Source organism: Dysidea avara, chromosome 10 (genome assembly GCF_963678975.1).
Source record: "Dysidea avara chromosome 10, odDysAvar1.4, whole genome shotgun sequence".
NCBI lineage: Eukaryota > Metazoa > Porifera > Demospongiae > Dictyoceratida > Dysideidae > Dysidea > Dysidea avara.
Window position 1 is genome coordinate 9,188,820 of NC_089281.1, and position 20,970 is coordinate 9,209,789.

At 37.8% G+C, this 20,970-nt stretch overlaps 2 protein-coding genes across 2 annotated transcripts in view; one reads left to right on the forward strand and one right to left on the reverse strand.

Annotated features, from left to right (window-relative positions):
• LOC136268915 (calcium-independent protein kinase C-like) overlaps window positions 1-4,182 on the forward strand; it is a 22,429-nt gene extending 18,247 nt beyond the window's left edge. Inside the window, exons 12-16 of the mRNA XM_066064388.1 lie at window positions 1,999-2,137; window positions 2,266-2,346; window positions 3,368-3,475; window positions 3,639-3,782; window positions 3,843-4,182. Coding sequence (XP_065920460.1) covers window positions 1,999-2,137; window positions 2,266-2,346; window positions 3,368-3,475; window positions 3,639-3,782; window positions 3,843-3,983 — 613 coding nt within the window. The 3' untranslated portion in view covers window positions 3,984-4,182. The remainder of the gene's footprint in view (window positions 1-1,998; window positions 2,138-2,265; window positions 2,347-3,367; window positions 3,476-3,638; window positions 3,783-3,842) is intronic.
• On the reverse strand, window positions 4,093-20,692 carry LOC136268888 (uncharacterized). The gene is made up of 8 exons (XM_066064352.1): window positions 20,550-20,692; window positions 20,442-20,485; window positions 9,015-9,104; window positions 7,796-8,531; window positions 6,094-6,138; window positions 5,969-6,012; window positions 5,824-5,913; window positions 4,093-4,925 (listed from the first exon to the last, which is right to left on the reverse strand). The coding sequence occupies exons 1-8, from the start codon at window positions 20,593-20,595 to the stop codon at window positions 4,158-4,160; spliced, it is 1,863 nt and encodes a 620-aa protein (XP_065920424.1). The 5' UTR covers window positions 20,596-20,692; the 3' UTR covers window positions 4,093-4,157.
• Between the last annotated feature and the right edge of the window lie 278 nt (window positions 20,693-20,970).

Consider the following 20,970-nt stretch of genomic DNA (forward strand, 5'->3'; position numbering starts at 1 on the left):
AGTTTTAGTTTTCATTGTGGGATTCTATGTACATGAAACCTGTGACACAACTATCCTATGTGTAACATCAGTAACATGCATGGTAAATATACATGATTTGTACATACATGTAGCCCCTTACTGTACCATGCATGTCACTGGATTGTGCAGATTACGTACATCTCACATCATGTAAACTCATGTATCACCTACACCCCTGTAATATGCATGACACAGTGTATTTAATTCAATTTGGGGAAGCATTAACATGCACAACAAACTCTGTGTCTTTGAATGGAACTCTTACTGAGTTATAACGTAATAAAATGCAAATGTAATATCTCAAAATTTTGTGCATGGAAGACCTGATCTTGATAGTCCAGTCATGTTATCTGATCTCAAATAATAAAGAATTGAAACTTCTATAGTACAAAAGAATCCTTCATATTGATTTCTTAAGGACATTAGAATCATCACGAACACATCCAGATATGCTTGATTAGTAAATAAAGAAACCAGCATGACCATTTTCTGTTCAGAACATTTTGTTGTTTCTATGTGTGATCACTATATCATGTAAGAGTTCACAGTACTGTAGGTTATGAATTCTTTCTACTTGCTTGCTATTCTCATACGCATGTTTACTTGCTTGTCAGAACAGATATCACTGAGTGTGTTTCATGTAATGGTACCAATTGCCTAATTTGCCTTTTCTATCTATGTAGAATTCCTTTTTTATTGTTGTATTGGTGAAAATAATATGGTAATCCAAGCAGGCTTCAAGTGGATACGTACAGAAACCAGGGTTGTAGACTTGTGGACTACATGTATTTCAGTATTAGGAAAAGCACACATGCTAGCTTTGTGTGCAGTTTTCTCTGTACCTACATACAATATTACGTCCAGTTAAAGTTATATGTCTCTGTCTGTGAAAATGTAGTAATAAGGGTGTCATGGCATGCTCAGGGGGGAAAATTAATTATTCCCCCCTCCCAAAACAACATACACTATTCTGCTGGGCTACTATCACCTGCAGAAGGGTCTGCAATGTACCAGACTCATGGAATCTGCTTAGTAATTAACATTCCATAGCAATATAAAACTTCACAGCCATACTGTTGAGTATGCTGACTGCGTGTTTATACTGCAGATCGCTCTGGATGGTATTACTTCAGTGCGATCCAGATTGATGAGCCCTGTTTATACTATGAAGGCCAAGCCCACTCAAAAAACTTAAACCCACAATCATAATTTGCATTGAAGTAAAGGTTGTTGATGGAGTTTAAAGGATTTGTGCTCTCTAGTTTGCCAGGTTAGTAGGCATGATAAAGTCTTAAGTGTTGGCGACTACTCTCAACTCCGTGTAGTTAGTTAATTATTGATTCACATGTGTACGTATTTGCTTTGAGCTCTTGTGTTGTTCTTGAGGCTGTCTTTCCGTATCGTCGCCAATACACTTCGCTGTTGCTTCATTTCATCATTAGTCGTCATTTTAGCTGTAACTGTCCTTATATTTATTCCGTTTATTATAGTTAAATTGAACTGCAAGGTCACAACTGTTTACACGCAGATGTGTCGCATTGAATCGAACTGGGCCACCTCAGGTAGGTAGCCTCATTCGAATTTGCATGGCTAGATTTGGTGTGTGTTTACACTGAAGTGTTAATCGCCCCCAGATTGGTTTACACCACAATAGCTTGAATTCTGCGTCTAGTGTAAATGGGCTGTTAGTGTGTTGACAAGATCACAATATGGACTAATGGAGTTACTTGGAACCAACCTAATTTGTAATAAAATACTGAGTGATGACCAACCTAATTTGTAATAAAATACTGAGATTCCTAAAGTTAAAGGCAGCAATAGTAACCAGTGTTTTTGTCTTGTGGACCAAGTATAAGATGTTACATTATTCAATGCATCTGATTAAGAAAATCTCCTGCTGCATTTCTTGTCAAAAGTGTATCATTTTGTCTTAGCGTAATTAGTGTAATAATCACATGTACATGTTTATTTACACAGGGACTTAAAGTTGGACAATGTTTTACTAGACCAAGATGGACATGTAAAAGTGGCTGACTTTGGAATGTGCAAAGAGAACATTGCTAATGGTAAACTGACGTCAACTTTTTGTGGAACTCCTGACTACATTGCTCCTGAAGTAAGCACTGCTCTCAGTCTTCACAAGTAGAAAATAAAGTATCACACTATAAGTAGTTACTACATAATAATACACTATTTTAGTGTGTTAGGCCCTCTCCAGTCATGTGCAGTTCTTTTTTCATTCAGATTTTGCAAGAGAAAGATTATGGAGCAAGTGTTGACTGGTGGGCACTTGGAGTGCTAATGTATGAGATGATGGCTGGACAGGTGAATATTACCTATTGGATAAGTGTGTATTGCATCAGCTTATTAAATCTCCTAGAACTATGTTCTGTTACCACACCAACACAAACCCATACAAAGTGCATGTACTTATATAGTAATGTGTGTGTTACCTGATCACATACATTAGACTATGTATTTTTATACCACAAAAATATTATCCTGCAGGTGACTATGCTCAATTTGTTGAGTCATTTTATATTACAATAAGGCCTCTACTGCAAGACTTGTGTGGTATGTTGCCAGTCATGTGGTAACACAAGTTTCAAGGAACTGCAAAAACATCAGTACTGTAGTTGTAAGGGCTCTATGTGGTTTTGCTCTTAATTTACATGTAAATATGAATAAATTCTACGATGAAAATGCTTCAAGAGTTTGTTCAAAGTCTTTTCTTTTGATGTGTGGCTTTAATAGTCACAAAGAACAGTAAGTACTTCACTTAGTCTGGAAAAGTGCTAAATGTATATTAGGGTGTGGTTAGTATGCGGTTTAGTGGTTCACCTTTCATGCCACATCAAGAAGCATGGTGCTAACTCATGACCAACATGTTACCATGACAAAGATGTGTGAATAATTTAGTGGTCACATTTAAGTCCCATTGAGTTGCCATATTAGCAAGTTGTAATGTGTGTGGTCTGTTTATTATTCACCATGCTCTCAGATCACTAAAATGTTGTTACAACCAACAAGATCATCAAAACCAAATCATTGTTCTTGTCAAAAACAATGAAATGTTTATAGTATTGCTCACTTAAACCACATACACTTAGTGTCTTATCCTCCAAATAGTAACACAGCTCTTAACTAGTTGCTAATTTTATCTGGATGGCTGTAAATACAAAAATCCTTAAGAAAAAAATGCGATGCAGATGAGAAACTAATTTAGTTGTATGTGGCCTGACTTCTCTTTTTATTGTTCCAGACACTGGTATTTTTATCCTGTCTGGCTGTATCAATTACGTGATTGTGACAAATCATTATGTACATGGATGTATAATTATTTTAGCCACCCTTTGAAGCTGATAATGAAGATGAATTATTTGAGTCTATTCTTCATGATGATGTTTTGTATCCAGTTTGGTTGTCAAGAGAAGCAACTAGTATACTGAGAGGAGTAAGTCTTCTTCGCTTTACAAGCAATGGTGGCTTCATATTGTTCATAATTAATTTTGGTTCTTTAATGTATTGGTAACTGCACCTACATGATGCAATACAATGCCCACATACCACCCAACATAGATGTATGGATTGAATGTTACTAGTGTTCTTTTTAACAGTTTTTGACAAAGACTCCAGCCCGAAGACTCGGGTGTCAGCCAGGAATTGGAGAACGGCAAATAAAAGGTCATGCATTCTTTAGGTCAATTGACTGGCCAGCACTAGAAAGCAGAAAGATTCCTCCACCTTATAAGCCAATGGTGGTAAGTTTTGTAGTTAACATTGGTTTGTGCAGTACAGTAATTTTTTTTTTTTTTATGTAGAAAGGCAAATACGATGTTTCTAACTTTGACCATGATTTTACATCAGAGGCACCCAACCTGTCTCCACTGGCTGACAATGACATTGACCAAACAGAGTTTAGTGGTTTTACTTTCACAAATTCTGAATTTGGAAAAATGTAGAGACCTGTGCCTTAATACCATATGCATAATAATACGATAAGCAGTATCTGTATAGAATTTGTATTTTTAACTGTTCTAACCCCATCTCTTTGCAACCCCATTACTACTATACATGTATGTACATTTGGTTTCTTCTGATATGTATATAAATAAAGTGTTGTATATTTACATAATTTAAAAGAAAGACATTCCAACATTGTGTCTTCTCATACACCGTTCCACCATAACAAAAGTTGTAAGAGTGGCAGCATTTGTAGGAAAAGCTCTTACTATAGCTGGAGCAATTCCCTTAAAGAAAGTTCCTATTCCATACACACGACGTGTCTTTCTATAGCAATCCATTGCTCCAGAGTACTTGGTAACACCGTCGATACCATCTGCTTGTATTCTTGTTTTGATGACATCAACTGGGTAAACTGGGACCCATGAGAGAATTCCACTAATTCCACCAGCAAAAATTAGAGTAGCAGGGCCAACTTCATCGACAGTTATTCCTAGTCGTTTGGCTTGGTATTGGCACATGTAGTCAAACATGCCAAAGTATATGGCAAATCCAACAGTGTCCCTTACTAGTGTTGATAAGAGGCCCCTATAAATTCCTCTGATTCCTTCACTCTTCCATATCTTATTGAAGCACTCCCAGGAACTGTTGTAATGTTCATGAGCACCTGGTGAGCAGCGGTGGCCATTGTATTCAAAGAATACTTCCCATTTTCCGATGCCTTGCAACTGCATTCGCAGTCTGACTAGTTCAACAGGTGAAAGAATAAATGATTGAAAAAATCCTGCTGTAATTCCTCCTAATACTGAATTTGTGACTGTTATCGGACCACCTTGTGGTTGCAATAAAGCAGCAGTAGTTCTTTGTACACAGAACACAATTCCATTTTGAAAAGTTATTCCAGCTGCTGGTGCCAGCACTCCTTTGTATAACCCAGCAAACTAGATGTATAGAATACATGTATGCACATAGCAACTATATAGACACTGGTGGGGATAGACAGTATATATCCAGCAAATAAGTATTGGAAGACAAACATGTGGAATAGCCTATTTGCTGAAAACCCAAAGTTCACCATAGCTACTGTACTTGCAATTATACATGTGACTACATGTACCATCAAGAGTGAATAATTAATTGTTCACTCTAGAACACTGTATAGCCAGCCCGTTAATTTCCAACTGCTGATCTAGATTTCCTTATCAAGCATGTCATGTGGACTGAAAGCCCATTGAGACATATAAATTCATCGATTAATTGACTGTCAACAAGAAAACTACATTAAAAACTGCATTGATTAATAATTACCACATGTTAGATGGTTTCTCTCTTCCCTTATAACTTTGTTAGCACTCTCCTTACCTGGTGACCTGATGAGGCAAACAACACAATCAAGAAGTGTATCACCAACCAAACAGGATAGACACGTATACATGTGTATATCATATGCATCAATAATCCATGCTTTATAATTATAGCAACTGGTAGCTATGACTGTATAAACAAAACCTTAATTTACTGGAATATGAGTAAGTCCATGTGCACATCAGACTTTACTTTTCACAAAATCCTGTTTAGGAAACATCCTGTTAGTATAGTAGAGGTCAAAGTAGCAGCTACAAGTGGTCAAAATGTGGAAGACCTTTTGAAAAACTGTCTATACCACAAATTCAACCTGTTTGTGTCATTTTTCTTACGCTCTTATAAACCTTTAATGAACACAACAGCAGACTCCATTTCTGCATTTTCACCTCATGCTCGTGTACTGTATTCAGTGGACAATAGTACGCTCAGTAGCCTTTTAAACACAATACAATGGTGTACGAGTACATATCTTACCGACTCTGTCTTGGAGATATCACAAAAGCAATGTAGCATTCCGCGATATCTCATTTCCATTCCAGCGACACCTTGAGTCTGAAGTCGGACCTGTAGTGTAAGTTGCTGATACGTACATTGATTAAAGCTAGCTAGCTATAGCTACCTTCACGGTGTCAAAAGGGTGGCCCACTGCCAGTCCGGCTGCGCCTGTATGAATAAAACAGAAGATTTATAGTACAGCACTGGATTACATTAGAGGGCACATTTGTGCGCCACCAAATAACTTACCTCCGAATAGTCCAGAAACGTACTCTCTTGACATGACGTACGAAGCTAGTTACTAAAAAAGCCTGACCTATTGAACTATTTAGTCAGTCGAAAAACAAATCGACATAGCATTAGTGAGCAATTTATACCGTTCAAACGAAACCAAAATATTAATTAATTTAGCGAATTAGTCACGTGCAGACACGAAAAACTACGTGAGAATTGCTGTAATGCTTTGATTGAACCTCAACCATGCTAAAGTCTGGAAGGATGAAACAAGGGATGAAAACACACTCAGCTGGCCAGCACCATGTGTTATACACCTAATGACAGAACATGCAGGTGCAGATTTTAATTACTTTCAACTTGAATAGATTTATAGTGTTTGATTTCAATACATACTCTGCTAGTGAGATAGCCTAGACCTACAAGGTTTACCCACTAAATGTAAATAAAATTTTATTTGAAGTGCCAATTTCAGTTAGTCAGCTATCTGAAATTATATTTTGAGTTAGTAGGCAATAGCGGTCAAAAATTATCCCTCTTCATGAGTGTGTCAGCCTTAGCTATACTGATTAGTTGTTGCATACACATGCCATAGTATAGTCACACTTCAGGCATGCAGAATGTAGTCAGAATACTAAGTATATAAAAGCTATAGCCAGCTATTTAACACTGAATTCACCCATCTTAACAATGGCGGATCCAGGATGGGGCATTTGGGGCAAATGCCCCCCCCCCCCCCCACCCTCCCTAACCTATAGTGGAGGAGCCAGCCATACTTCTGATTAAAATAGCAACTAAACTTTGTCAGGCCAAGAAACTCATGAAAATATGCACATTTTACTAGCATTTATTACAATTTCACCTGAAACCAAAACGAACCGAAATCAAACTAGCCGTGAAATTCTTTCAGCACCTTCGTACGTACCAAGCGCCTCTAAAAATAATTATCGCGTCGCAGTTGTTTAAGACATTCAGAGCCTTTAAAACAACTTGTAAGACTTTACAACTATCTGAAAAGGCCAAAATGGTAAAAATCAACAGTGAGACACTACTAAGAGGTGATTATTTGCTACTTCAAAAATGCAGCACTGAACTAGAGAATCTGGCTCTCCCCAACCACTTACAACTTAGCCTGTTTGTGCCCCTCCCCTTGCCAACTCCTGGATCCGCCCCTGCTTAACTATAAGCTTCAGCTGGCGTGGCTGTGAGTGACCAACTATTGACATGCAGCTTTTGAACGGCATAGCTGTTCAATGGTAATTTATAATTTGTGTGATAACAATGAGGTCATTATACACAACAGAGTGATAACAATGAAGTGTCATTAGGTAAACAAGTTTACAGAGGACAAAGCAATTAATACTGCATGATTGACGTGTGTCACAACAACCTGAGCAGAACTACAGATGTTTCAGTTAGTGACTTCGTAATAATTGTATATAGATACATACAATAGTGACTGTCTTGAACAGAAATTAGAGTGTAGCTATGTATATGAAATCAATAAGATTCTGCACTGAAACAACAACTGGCAGCCTGGCCACATGAGAACAGTACCTAACACTACTATATAGAAATTAGGGCAATCTGCTGACTGGTATGATACAGTTATGAACTAAATGCATAGCCAATAATACAATACAACACAATATACAATTTCCTATTCAATTAGAAAATAATTAATATACAACACATATTTTGTATTACAGTTAGTCACCATGCATTGATTTAAAAATTCTTTTCATAGACACAACTGTGTAGAAAATAGCAGCATTTGCAGGAACCGCTCTCACTATTGTTGTGCCAAGTCCCTTCCCGAATGCTTTCATACCCTCATTCTGATAAGTCTTCTTAAAGCAATCAATGATCCCTTGGTACTCTTTCTTGCCATCAATTCCATCACCTTGAATACGTGACTTAACTACATCCATTGGGAATGTAACTATCCATGAAGCAATACCAGCAATTCCCCCAGCATAACACAAAGAAAATATTCCAATTTTATCAACACGCTTATTAGACAGCCAAGCTGCCTGTTGACAAAAGTAATCAAATGTAATAAAGTATGCAGGAAAAGCAGGGAGTGAACGGCAGAATGTACACAGTAGACCACGATAAGCACCTCGTATGCCTTCTGTTTTACATATCACAGAAAAACAGTGCACTGAATTTCTATAGCGCCGCTTCTGAACTGCATCGGATGTCTTAATCAATGTTTCAAGCTGTCCTATGCCTTGCATCTGCATACGAAGTTTCACTAATTCTACAGGAGAAGAAACAAAGGCCTGCACAAATGCAGTTCCCATCCCAGCCAAAAGATTTGTTTTCACCCGTGTCTGTCCACCCTCTGGTTGTAAGTAGCGACATAAATTGCCATGAGTTCCAAATATAATTCCGTTAATAGCTGCTGTGCCAATCAATGGAGACATCAAGCCTTTGTATAATCCTATAACCTACAAACAAAATAAAATCACCAGTAATATTTGAAGAGTAATTAGTACATACAGTAGAACTCCTTTATTCCAGAGCTTTCTTAAGTGACTTCACTAGCTAGTTGTGGCTTGAATTTGCTGTTGAAGCCATAATATAAGACCTTCATGAGCCAGAAATTAATGAGTTAAGTGTTCAGCACATGATAAACACCACACAGACAAGAAACCTTATAACTACTGAGCAGCCTGTGGCAGTGATTACCTAGTGAGTTGGCTAAATTTCTACAATGTGTCTAGTTTCAAGTCATTCTCTACACAACGACAATTTTTTATAGTAGTAGGTTTAGTTAAATTCGGAAGGTGAAAGCTGTCATCTGTGCCACACACTGTACGTTTGACTTCACCATCATCTCAAAACAATGGTGTCATGATTATTACATTGTCAGAATGATCACATTCAAAGTATTTGAGGGGTCCTACTTATTAAAGTAGCTACGTACTTACTGATTCAGTCTTTACAATGTCTTTAAAACAACTCCATGCTCCAGTGTACCTTTTCTCAGCCCCGACAACTCCTTGTGTCTGCAACCTCACCTACAATATTAATTGTAAGATCAACACAAATTCAAAAGTATAAAAACAAGTGTATAACATGTATACATTCAGTGCAGCTTTAAAAGCATTTTCAGATTCTATTATATAGCAATTGTTGGAGGCACTATCTGCTGTAGCACTGAAATGTTCTGTCATTTATATGTTCACCATGCAAAGAAGGGGGAGGCACATTGGAGTCTTGTGACAACTCAAAATGAGTACTGTGTATAGGTGTGGTTTATCACATGTGGTTGTAATGTATCTTAAATTACCAAACCCATGATGAAGAGCTATAGCTATGCTGAGATCATTAAGAACATAATGTACCTAAAGGGTAGTAAACAATGTGGCAGGTACATCAATGATATCATTAAATTCTTTACAATAATGCATTGCTCTAAGAGAGTGGTTTGTGCTATATACTCAACATTTAACTGAGCATCATATCATGACCAAGTGAAATTAAAGCAAAGTAGGGAGGTTATGTGTTCCTGTTTGGTGTATTTTTCAGCAACCAATGTTAAAGCTAAATGATAATAGAGTGGCTCTGTGTAGAAGTCACCAATGTTGAACTATCAGAAATTCTACTTTAGCATGTATACAATTTGAGTAAATGTGTGTAATGCTTAATTAATAATCCCACATTTTTACTTGGAGATCACAAAACTGGCTTGTAGACTTCTTTTTTTAACCAGTCGAAGAGAGGCCTGAAATGTCAGTGCCTACTTATAAGATGTGGGAAACTACTGCAGTGTCTAAAGGAAGACTGCCGGAGGCTGCTATCCTTATAGAAAAGTTGTAGTCAATGCATTACATTGAGCACAATAACTGGCTATACATTTACTAATGCATTCACATTAACTAGATTGTTACTCATATGAAAAATAAACAATGTGCAAACTTATATTGTTATATATTGTACTTTGCGTGGGAGGATCAAAGCTGTGCTGTGTATCACACTGTCCATACAGTACTAATCAACTGCATAGCTGTACTGTATGAGTCATACAGTACAGTTATGCAAATACAGTACAGTTGTGCACTTAATAAACACTTGGGCAAATACAGTACAGTTATGTGGAGAATTTATTTAGGGAATGTTGCATAAACAACACACTGTATATCGCTAAAACCAGCCAAACTAATCCTACGAGTTCGTTCTACAGCTAGGAATAGATTGTATAAACAGTTACTGATCGTCTGATAACTAAGCTTTTTAAACACGACTCCACTAAGACAGTACGATTGATCACGTGCGTGACATTGTAAATCACTAAAACTAGCCAAACTAATCCTATTAGTTCGTCCTACGACTAGAAATAGATTAGTTAAAAACTTACTGATATCCTTATCACCAAACATCGCAGCGATTTGAGTATTAGAGAAAATCGCTCCAAGCCAGACGACCAGGAAGTACAATATAACAGTTAAAGCACCTCCTATGCTTGTTTGTATGAAAAATACAGCACTCGGGGGTGTCTCGAGGCAAATACAGCACTTGGCTTCACCTCATGCTGTAATAGCCTCTCGAAATGCCCCCTCGTGCTGTATTTTCCATACACACGCATGGCGGTGCTTTAACTATAATAACCATTTAATGCTGTACGAGTAATTGAATTGATTTGTCAACCATAATACATATGACTTAGTAAGTAATCATCTATGGATATTATCACAGCTTTTGCAAAGTGTTACTGTTATTTACTGCTGTGCAGAACTAACAGAAACACAGATAATTATAATTATATGTAAAATCAGTCTGAGGGAAGAGTTGTGAGAATAAATCATCTTTACTATCATCCAGTTCAACTAGTGAATCAGGTAGAGAACTGATAGTAGAGGGTAAGGAAAAATTTAAATATGCATCAGTTCTGGGAAAGGGAATAGTGAAGCGCTTGCTGTGTCCAAAGGTACAGTAGATGATTAAAGGGGTGTGAGGGCAATTGAGTATCAACAGACAAAAATTGAATATGGAACATGATTTTGTTGGTAAGAATGCCTATGGTGGTTTTACTCATATAGCTACATTTATATGTGTGTTTGTGGATGTTTGTGTGAGTGATACAGGGGCGGATCCAGGAGTTGGCAAGGGGAGGGGCACAAACAGGCTAAGTTGTAAGTGGTTGGGGAGAGCCAGATTCTCTAGTTCAGTGCTGCATTTTTGAAGTAGCAAATAATCACCTCTTAGTAGTGTCTCACTGTTGATTTTTGCCATTTTGGCCTTTTCAGATAGTTGTAAAGTCTTACAAGTTGTTTTAAAGGCTCTGAATGTCTTAAACAACTGCGACGCGATAATTATTTTAGAGGCGCTTAGTACGTACGAAGGTGCTGAAAGACAATTTCACGGCAAGTTTTACTTTGGTTCGCTTTGGTTTCAGGTGAAATTGTAATAAATGCTAGTAAAATGTGCATATTTTCATGAGTTTCTTGGCCTGACAAAGTTTAGTAGCTATTTTAATCAGAAGTAGCTATGGCTGGCTCCTCCACAAGGTTAGGGAGGGGGGCATTTGCCCCAAATGCCCCATCCTGGATCCGCCATTGTGATATTGTTGTTAATAACACACTGCTCTGTTGCACTGGCTGTATGAGCAATACAAAGATGCTACCAATGTTTAATGCATGGATTGGAAGCTCCATTACAAGTAGTTAATGTTGTTCCAGGAGTAATTGCTATATTGTAAATCACACTACTTGAAAACTTAAGGGGCTCCACATGGAAATTCCAGTGCCAATATAGGAAGGTGCTTAGTACATCCATTGCATATTATAATGTGTGTCTTTATATATAGCTGTACACATATTAAAATATCAATTATCAGTTTCAAAATAACTGTATATTATTATACTCTCTTCAACCTGCAGAGACAGCAGAAAATGTAAATAAAACAGCCCTCAAAACTGATGGTATGTTTTGGGGCTTGCTTACACAAAACAAATAAAGACTAGATCAAAATAGCCTAACTGTGAAAGGGATTTCTAAAAATTTCAACAAAAAATGATGTTCAAAATCACAGCTGGTGGTCAAGAAAACTGAGATTATAGCATTTCTCTGACCATCTGTAATTTCGCAGCTTCATGACTTGCTGTTTTTAAAGCTACATATCTTACCTTGACTGATACTTCCAGAGTAGTTTATACTGTACAAGCTATGGTTATTATATATATATATTTATAGGCATTTTTTCACATACAGCATGTACACTGTTGCTATTCAATTTTAGTGTAAGTCACCAATTATTGGCAGGTACCTATTATTGGCACTTGTAAAGTATAGTGGTTACAAGATATATGGCTAAAACATTTCTTACAATCGTTTTCATTCAGTGATTATTGTTGTTAAAGTGCTATACAAGCTATGCTGGTTAACCATGGAATAGTTGCATAAAAATGATTTATATTGGAAACCAGTATGCTTTTGTGTCTACCCTGAATATCTCTTGAACAGCTGGCCTCAATCTTCATAAAACTTCTGTGTAACGGAGTTATCCAAGGACTATACCTCTCATAAAAGTTTTACAAAGAACCAACGAGGCATCATAGAGTTACATACAAAATCGCACTTTGTGCCGATAATTGGTCAATCACAGAAGTACAGTTGCTGATAATTAAAATTTGGAGTGCTAAGAGACGAAGGACTGCTCTGTTAAATGGAAGTTCATACGTCATTGAATTAAGGAATTACAATTGCATGATGAAATGGTGCCGATAATTGGCGACTTATGCTACATGTAGCCATATTCACAACTTGAATAGCTATGAAATAATAACATATCTTAACTTCAAAGAAAAATCATTGTACACATGCAGATAATGTAAACTGCTGCTGCACTGTCCACTTAGCATAAAGTTATGATGTAATACCTATAAATTTGTCTATTAACTTTTCTATAGGCATTCCTCACTAATATGACCAATTAGCAAAATTTTGCACAGATGAAATTGTGTTCACAATTCTTGCAATTTTTGGGATTTCTTGAATTCTAACAAATTACAACACCTTTTCATTACTTCATAATTTTATGCCACGTGGTTCTAGGTACTGTAGAATAACAAAAATCATACTCGCAAATAATATTTTTAGGCGCTTTGTCATACACAATATTCTGTGCACTTACAAATTGTTTTGATGCCCATCAACACACTGTAAATGACTGAATATTCTACAAAAGTAAAACAATTGGTTCATTACGCACATAAGTATCCTCTCAACTGTTCAATAGTGTCTATCATGTTTTCTCATGCGAATTGTATAGAGAAAGCCTCAAAGCTGCCCTTTATAAGTATGGACAATGCCCCCTTTTCAACTCAAAGACTCAAAGTATACACTATCTCAGGTAATGTCCACCTTTCAGCTTGAAGTATATGCTATCTCTGGTAGCCTAAGAGACCTTCAACGTTGTTAAACATCTAAAAAACTGTGGAAGTTTAATACAGACTTTTTAGCTTACATCCTGTTTTTTTACATTTTGCTAACGTGGGTACAAACGGACAAACAAACATAGGTAGGTAGGTAGGTAGGTACATGCACACACACACATTTTTACGAAAACAATTTCAGTAAACCAGGCGCGTGCCCTTTGGCTGGCTGTGGGTGCGTGCCTGGTTTAAATACAAATTTTGCATCTCATGAAATACTAAAATCGATATTTCTGTTAGGTGGATCTAGCAATGGGATACTACAATGAACATCCCACAGTGGTAGGGGGGATCAATTTGTAAAAGTTGATTTTTCGGATTGCAGACTCAACGTATGGCTGCAAACAAGCTGTCATCATGCCCCTTTCTTGTATTTGTCCTGATTTCTGTTAATTATGTACTGACCCTATATTCTTTTTTCGTCCATGAAAGAACTAATTGAAGTGGCCTAACATACTAAGTATACTGTGCAGGGGTGGCAGAGAAGGGAGCTGTAGCCCCTGTCAAAAAGATTCTGGAGAGGCTTAGCCCCCCTAAAATTATCTATAGTTGTCATTAAACAATTGTGCTGATTGTATTACACCAAATAGCTAACTATACAAATGCTTAGCTACCTGCAATTCCAGTGGATCAACTGAATTGTATATGAATCAAGATCGATATACCCTAACAGAGCAGTTACCTTAATACAACAGTCAAAATATAATGGTGACTGCTGAAATCATTCTCAGAATTTTAAGAGTCTAAATCTCAAAACTGATTTCCTGGAGGCAGAGCGGCATGCCCCCAGACCCTTTTTTATAGGTCTACTAAATGCTAATATAAAATGCCTCAAGATCAAGATACTCTAACAGAGCAATCACGCTAATACAACAGTCAAACTAATATTAATAGTATTCTGATAAACTACTAAAATCACTCCCAAATTCATTGACAATCTCACAGGGCCTAAAAGTGCTGTGATGGAGAAAAAGTGGTCTGGCCATGAAGGACTAGGGCATGCCCCCAGACCCCCCTAGATTGGCATACTTTGCACACTAAACATGCCATCACCTGGATAAACCCACTACACCCCAGCCCCTCCCCTCATAAATAAAGGTGTTTCCTCCACCCCTGATACTGTGACTCATAGTCTGGTGGCTGTATAAAAAAGGGGGTGGGTCGCCAGACTATGTTATATCGTGTAGCTTAAATATTTCGAGTGGCAAAATTTTCGAGGTTGAGCAATGTGATTTCCCCCCCCGCAGATTTGCAAACAATCTCATATTATACAGTACTATATAGTAGGGACCACAAAGGTTTGGGTGTGGCCCATGAAAAACATCACCAAAAAACAACCTGCCTCAGTTTTCCCTGATGATGATGAGGCAGCATTGGTTAGGTATAACGGCAAGAGTTCATAATATTTGTATGGGGGAGAGTGTCTAACTGGAGTACATTCAGCAAACACACTGCTGCAAGTAACACCTCAGGCTTCTCTTAGAAGAAAGGTTCGACCTTATCAATGCCAATCATGATCATCACCTATCAACAGTTCTTTGTCATCAGTAGAATCAGGCTAGAGGTGTACATATGATCAAAAGTGAACTGGCAGCAGTGTATTTGTGCAGGCCATACTGCCAGTTAGACACTCTCCCTATACAAATAACAAGAAAAAACAACAACTAATAAACGGAATTTTCTAGTGACTGACGGATTGACTGATACCTTCAGACAAGCGTAGCTCGATAACAGCTAAGGCTACGGGCTTGACTTTTTCACTGTTCAACATCACTTCAGCCAGACACATGCCTTTGGCATACCACAGTACACACAAATACATTCTTCATGGACTTACCAGTGTCCTCCTTTGTGTCCCATTCTTGAACATGGCTGACAACAAAGTGTAATAAATACTCCACTTTTCAGAAGATAATTGATAGCTGGGGTGTGCGGCACCATTCTTTCTTTGATGCAATATGCGTGGGTTCACCAGTCATAATAAGTTAACAAATTAAACAAGTACACAAAATTTGGAATTTTCAACTAGAGTATATATACTATAGCACGTCAATAAAAAGTACTGAAACAAGCTGGAGTAGTGCACAATATTGAATCACAGTAAAACAATAAGAAGTGTTATATCTCTACTGTGCTCAAGATACCATAATGGAAATGTACAGTAGGGATATAACACTTCTTCTTATTGTTTTACTGTGATTTGATATCATGCACTACTCCAGCTTGTTTCCATGTCAAAACATGCTATTGGGATTTGTAAAGTCAAAATGGCAAAATCAAATTTACAGCCAATAATCATTTTATCAGCAATATTGTACATTAATACCAGTGTCCTTTGTTTGTTTTCTGCCCTTAGATCATGAAATGGATTGATTAAACACTGATTTCTTCAAAGGCCTCAGGATGGATGGATCACTTTTCAATTTCTCCAATACAAACTCCATACATTTTATATATTCAATAATTGCAAGCACTAGACACGATCAAATACCATAAAACTTGGTATCATTCAACTCCTTATGAATTGCTCTATCCGATTCCAGCCAAACAAAATTCGTAATTGCCATGATAATGGCGTGACGCTGCTATATCATTAGAACGCAAAATTCCTGATTTGCTCTCCAATGGATTTTGTATTGTGTAAGTTGCTACTTACCATTGTTTGTTGTAAATTTGCAACCTATAAACACTTTAGCTTCGAATAAATTTTGTTACCATCGGATAGAGGAGTGTTATGCGTGTGTAATGGCAGCCGAACAATTTTGATACCGCCTTCAGAACCAGAGTTATGATGAATAAAGCTAACTTACCTCCATAAACTGCTGTACATTGATTTTACGCATAATATTTTACGGAAAATTGTAATGTATGGGTTAATTTGACATGAGTTTTGATATGTCAGCACTTTTTATTGATGTCCTATGGTCCCTACCACAGGAAAAATTCACTATTCCCATTATCATACAGTACGATAGTACTGTATATTAGGGACATTGAAGGTGTGGGGGCGATCCATGATATAATATAACCCAAAAACCTGCCGCGATTTTTCCTCACAACGGCATGACAGTATTGGTTGGGTAAAACCAAGCCCAAAAGTGTCTTCAGATCGACCCGAAACGTTTCCGTCAAGTTGCTACAGAATTTTAAAAAAATTGTAGTCAATGGAATTTTCTACTGCCTGCCTGCCTGCCTGACGCCTTCAGTCAAGCGTAGCGGAAAACTGGCTACAGCTACAGCCCTAATTCTTTCGCAGAAACGTCTTAAGAAAAAACCTTTGGTATATTGATAAACATACAATGCTTGCGCTATTGTCTTACCTTTTATCCTTCTTTACCATGGCCATCAGTCAAGGTTCTACCGCGGAGTGTTAATAGACTACAGTACGGCTTCCATATCAGTGTATATTGCATCAAACTATTCGAATACTCGTGGTTGCCGGTTGTACCAAAAACACACGCGTACGTCAGACTCACTGTTGATATCGATCAGAGAGAGCAACTCACAGCGAACTATATAGCAATGTGTAAGTCAATAAATATAGTTTAATTAGTAACAATTAATGTTAAACCGAGTTGGGTCATCCAGGTCCTGCTTTACAGATTATTCGGGTCTGACCCTACGTGCTAAATTAAATGTGGATGTGTTACCACACGTCATGGCGTAGCTCTTTCTTTCGTGAGCAACGCCCACTTACGTAAATTACAGTCTGTAGACATACGGTAGCCACGTCCATTCATCAGTGTGTAGGTATGCACGAATCCACGCCCACTTACGTAAATTAGTGTCTGTAGACATATGGTAGCCACGCCCATGTAGATATGCACGAATCCACGTCCATTATTGTCTGCAGGCTTATGTAGAGGCACGCCCACTGATCAGTTGTTATTGTATGAGTCATAATCTAGTATAATAGTGCTGTGAGTAACTCAGCAGATATTTAGTGGTCATAAGCTTGCAAAAAAACTTCACAAACAAGTATAAGAAAAAATTGGGAATTTTAAATTAGATTAGGGACAATGTATAATGCTACAATAAAAAGTACTGAAACAAGCTGGATCGGAGTAGTACGTAATGTCCAAATACTGTAAAACAATAAGAAGTGAATATCCCTACTGCGCATATTCACTTCTTATTGTTTTACAGTATTTGGACATTACGTACTACTCCGATCCAGCTTGTTTCAGTACTTTTTATTGTAGCATTATACATTGTCCCTAATCTAACTTAAAATTCCCAATTTTTTCTTATACTTGTGGGAATTACAATTTAAAAGTGGAAAATAGAGCAATTCCCAGTATAGAAAAGCCATAAATTCCCATGTGATTCCCATAATGGGAAGACAGCCTCTGCTAATTGGGTTTATATTTACCAATAATTGTTATATGCTTGCAGAAAAGGTACCAAAGCTGGTATTCCATTATGAGAATCACACTACAGGAATTTATGGGTTTCCCATAAGGCCAGGCAAACTTGATTACTTGTTCAATTTCTCATCCTCAAAAATTTGGATTTCCATGCGGACTTACATTTTACCACCGTTTCTGAGGTACAAATGACATTAATTGTGCTGTAAAATTATAGCCAGCCTTCTTAGCATCAAAATACGGGTGCACATGATTGATAACAGCAATAATGAAATTAGAGGCAGTGGGATAAAAGGGGATGCAGGCAGGGATGAGAAACAATTAATCAAGTTTGCCTGGCCTAATGGCTTGTAATTTCCATAATGGAAATGGTGATTTCCCCCCCCCCCCCAATTTTTTTGTGCACTTATTATTACTATTACTATTTTGGCTTATGTAGCTAATATAATTATGGAGGTCAAGACATTTTCACTGTTAACTCCAAAAACCTCGAAAAAGTGAAAAATTTTAGCTGCTTACTACTACTTGACATGCAGCATATTGAAATTAACCATTGGGATTGTGAACCTAATAAAATTTACTGATTTTAGCGGAATTCCGCATACCTACTGAAATGGTAAGTTCAAAAACGTACGAGAAACCCACTAAACGTTGGCTTAGGAAACATGGTGTCTGTTTATATAGGCCTACAGAAACTAGAACAAAGCTATTCTAAACTAAGTTACTCACACGGCACTTTCTCGAAGCGGCTTTCCTTAACTTTTGTCTTTAAACTGAATGGCCCGCTCGAGGGTAACAACTCTTCGTACAATTCCCTTGAATTACTGAAGTATTATTCATGTACACAATGTTCCAGACCGTTTTTTTTTGTTTAGACTAATTAGTTTAAGGTGAATTCCCATAGTCTTGGTAACGGGTGAATCCCACAATAAGGTAAGTAAGGGGGTTTCCGGACAGCTGGGTATTCCGGACACTTCGTTTTTAATCCGCTACTGAAGGATTAGTGATAGCGTTCTGTTTGAGTGCCTAAGTACCCCACTTGTGTGCTATAAAATACCAAAGTTTTATCTCGATAGCTTCAAGGATTAGTGAGATTCGTCACGATTTTCTTGCGCATGTAGAATATTTTTGTGTAAAAAACTTTCTATACGCGTGTTAACAGTAGATTGAGGGCATCGTTCGTAATTCTGAGCGACCATATGCACCAAAAAATTGTCAATCACACTATACAATGAACGGATATATGGTTTAGAGATAGTACAACTGGATTCCAAGCCCACTACCTGCGTCGTGTCAACTTGAATGCGCAATCAAGACAACCAGCAGCCCGGAGAAGCCTGCAGCAAGGATCTGCTGGGCCAGTATGCTGTTTCTGCGTTCAGGTAAGGGCTGGTACAGATTTCCAGGCAGTAGATCAAATGTCGCATCTTTGAAAGCGTTGCAAGACAACTGCAAGATCCGAAGCAGCATAACACAATTCTGCTGCAAAAAAAAATCGTTGCCATAAACAAAGTAACCAGCCAAACAGAACGCTATCAGTCTCTGCTGGGCCATGGCACTCAGTGGAGTGCAGCAATTCCCATAGCAATGCTAGGTATACCTACTTTTTACTGGTGTCCGGAAACCCCAGCCACATAAATTTTTAGCATTTTCTCAAATTGCACGTTTAGACCGTTCTTTCTCCTAGTACCCTACACTTTACCACTCACAATTTATACCACTGATAGCCTATTTCATTGGCTACAATTTGGCACCAAGCATGTTAGAATCCGTTCTTCCGTTGAGGAGAAAAAATATTTTTTTCTAATACATGTACAAACTTTGTCCGGAAACGCCCACCCTTACCTTACATTACGCATTGGGCAAAAAGATGAACCGGGTTCAGAAACAGTGCTGGGCCCACGTATCCGCTGCAGCTACAGTCTTGAAAATAAGGTGGATTATTCCTTAGAGGTATATGCATAATTAGCAGACCGTTTTTTGTTGGTATCACTACCAGCGGCGGAGGAAGTAGTTGATTTGAGGGGTGGCTCCGCTGAGCTGACCCAGACTTATTTCTATAGTTTGGTAAGGTGAGACCAAAAAAAAAAAAAAAAAAAAAGGTCACAACCAACTGACAAGAGCTTTCCACCTCACCAGCTACCATTTCTAGCTGATAAACTACATAAAAATCCTTACATAGCTCGCTACACACTGACTACTCTATTAGAGTATCTCGATCTTTATCACGGTTTTCAGCCCCACTCCAAGAAAGATAATTTCGGTGTGATATCATTCTGAGGGGGGGGCTAGGCCCCCCCCTCAGCAGCTTTAGCCCCCTAGCCCCCCCCCCCTTTCCGCCGCCTATGATCACTACGTAATGTTGTGGGCGCTTCGAAAATGCAAAAAAATCACTGTTTTTACAGCATTTTACGCACTTTTTGGGGCGTGTCCCTTTCAATATTAATGTATTGATTATTAACCAAATAAATTCAATATGGAAAGACCTTTGCAGCACGCAGGAAAGACCTTTTTATACGCACGATGCAACATATTAAAAGCTTGCGACGTTTACCTTAACAGTATCAAATGGGTAGCCAACGAACATACCAGCTGTACCTACAAAATTTATACAAAACGAGATTAAAAGATCGTTGTCACTACATCAGCCATTTCAGCTTACCGCCACATACTCCCGCCAAGTAGTCCGTAAAGGCTTGTAGTTTCATTGTGTCCGCTACTGCAGGTACGAATATAATGAATTGTACTTAAAAAGGCATAGAACAAAAGAATAACTTGAAAAGTTTCATCCTTTCTGCACGTGTACTGCACGTGTTGTGTTACATCTTTTCAGGGGGGAACCCTTACCACAGATTGCCCTTACACAGCAAAAAACTGATGCTTTCTCATAATGAGAGATAGCCGTGATGCTTATTAATAGTGAATATGTTCTTGAGTGCAAACAAAACTTATTAAGTGGTATCAGGCTATTACATGGGCTTTCTAAAATTTAGTATGCTATAGCTATCGTGCTACTAAAAATTAGAATTATTTATTATGCCTTATTATTAATAGTATAATATCTTCTAATAATTAGCATGCCA

What these genes read in the sequence shown, in the direction of transcription:
- LOC136268888 (XM_066064352.1), bottom strand. Translation starts at nt 20,595, where the DNA reads ATGAAACTACAAGCCTTTACGGACTACTTGGCGGGAGTATGTGGCG. An exon ending in CTTGGCGGGAGTATGTGGCG is followed by an intron (nt 20,486 to 20,549) that starts GTAAGCTGAAAT and finishes TAAATTTTGTAG; the next exon opens with GTACAGCTGGTATGTTCGTT. An exon ending in AATTTTTAAATCAATGCATG is followed by an intron (nt 6,139 to 7,795) that starts GTGACTAACTGT and finishes TTTAGTAACTAG; the next exon opens with CTTCGTACGTCATGTCAAGA.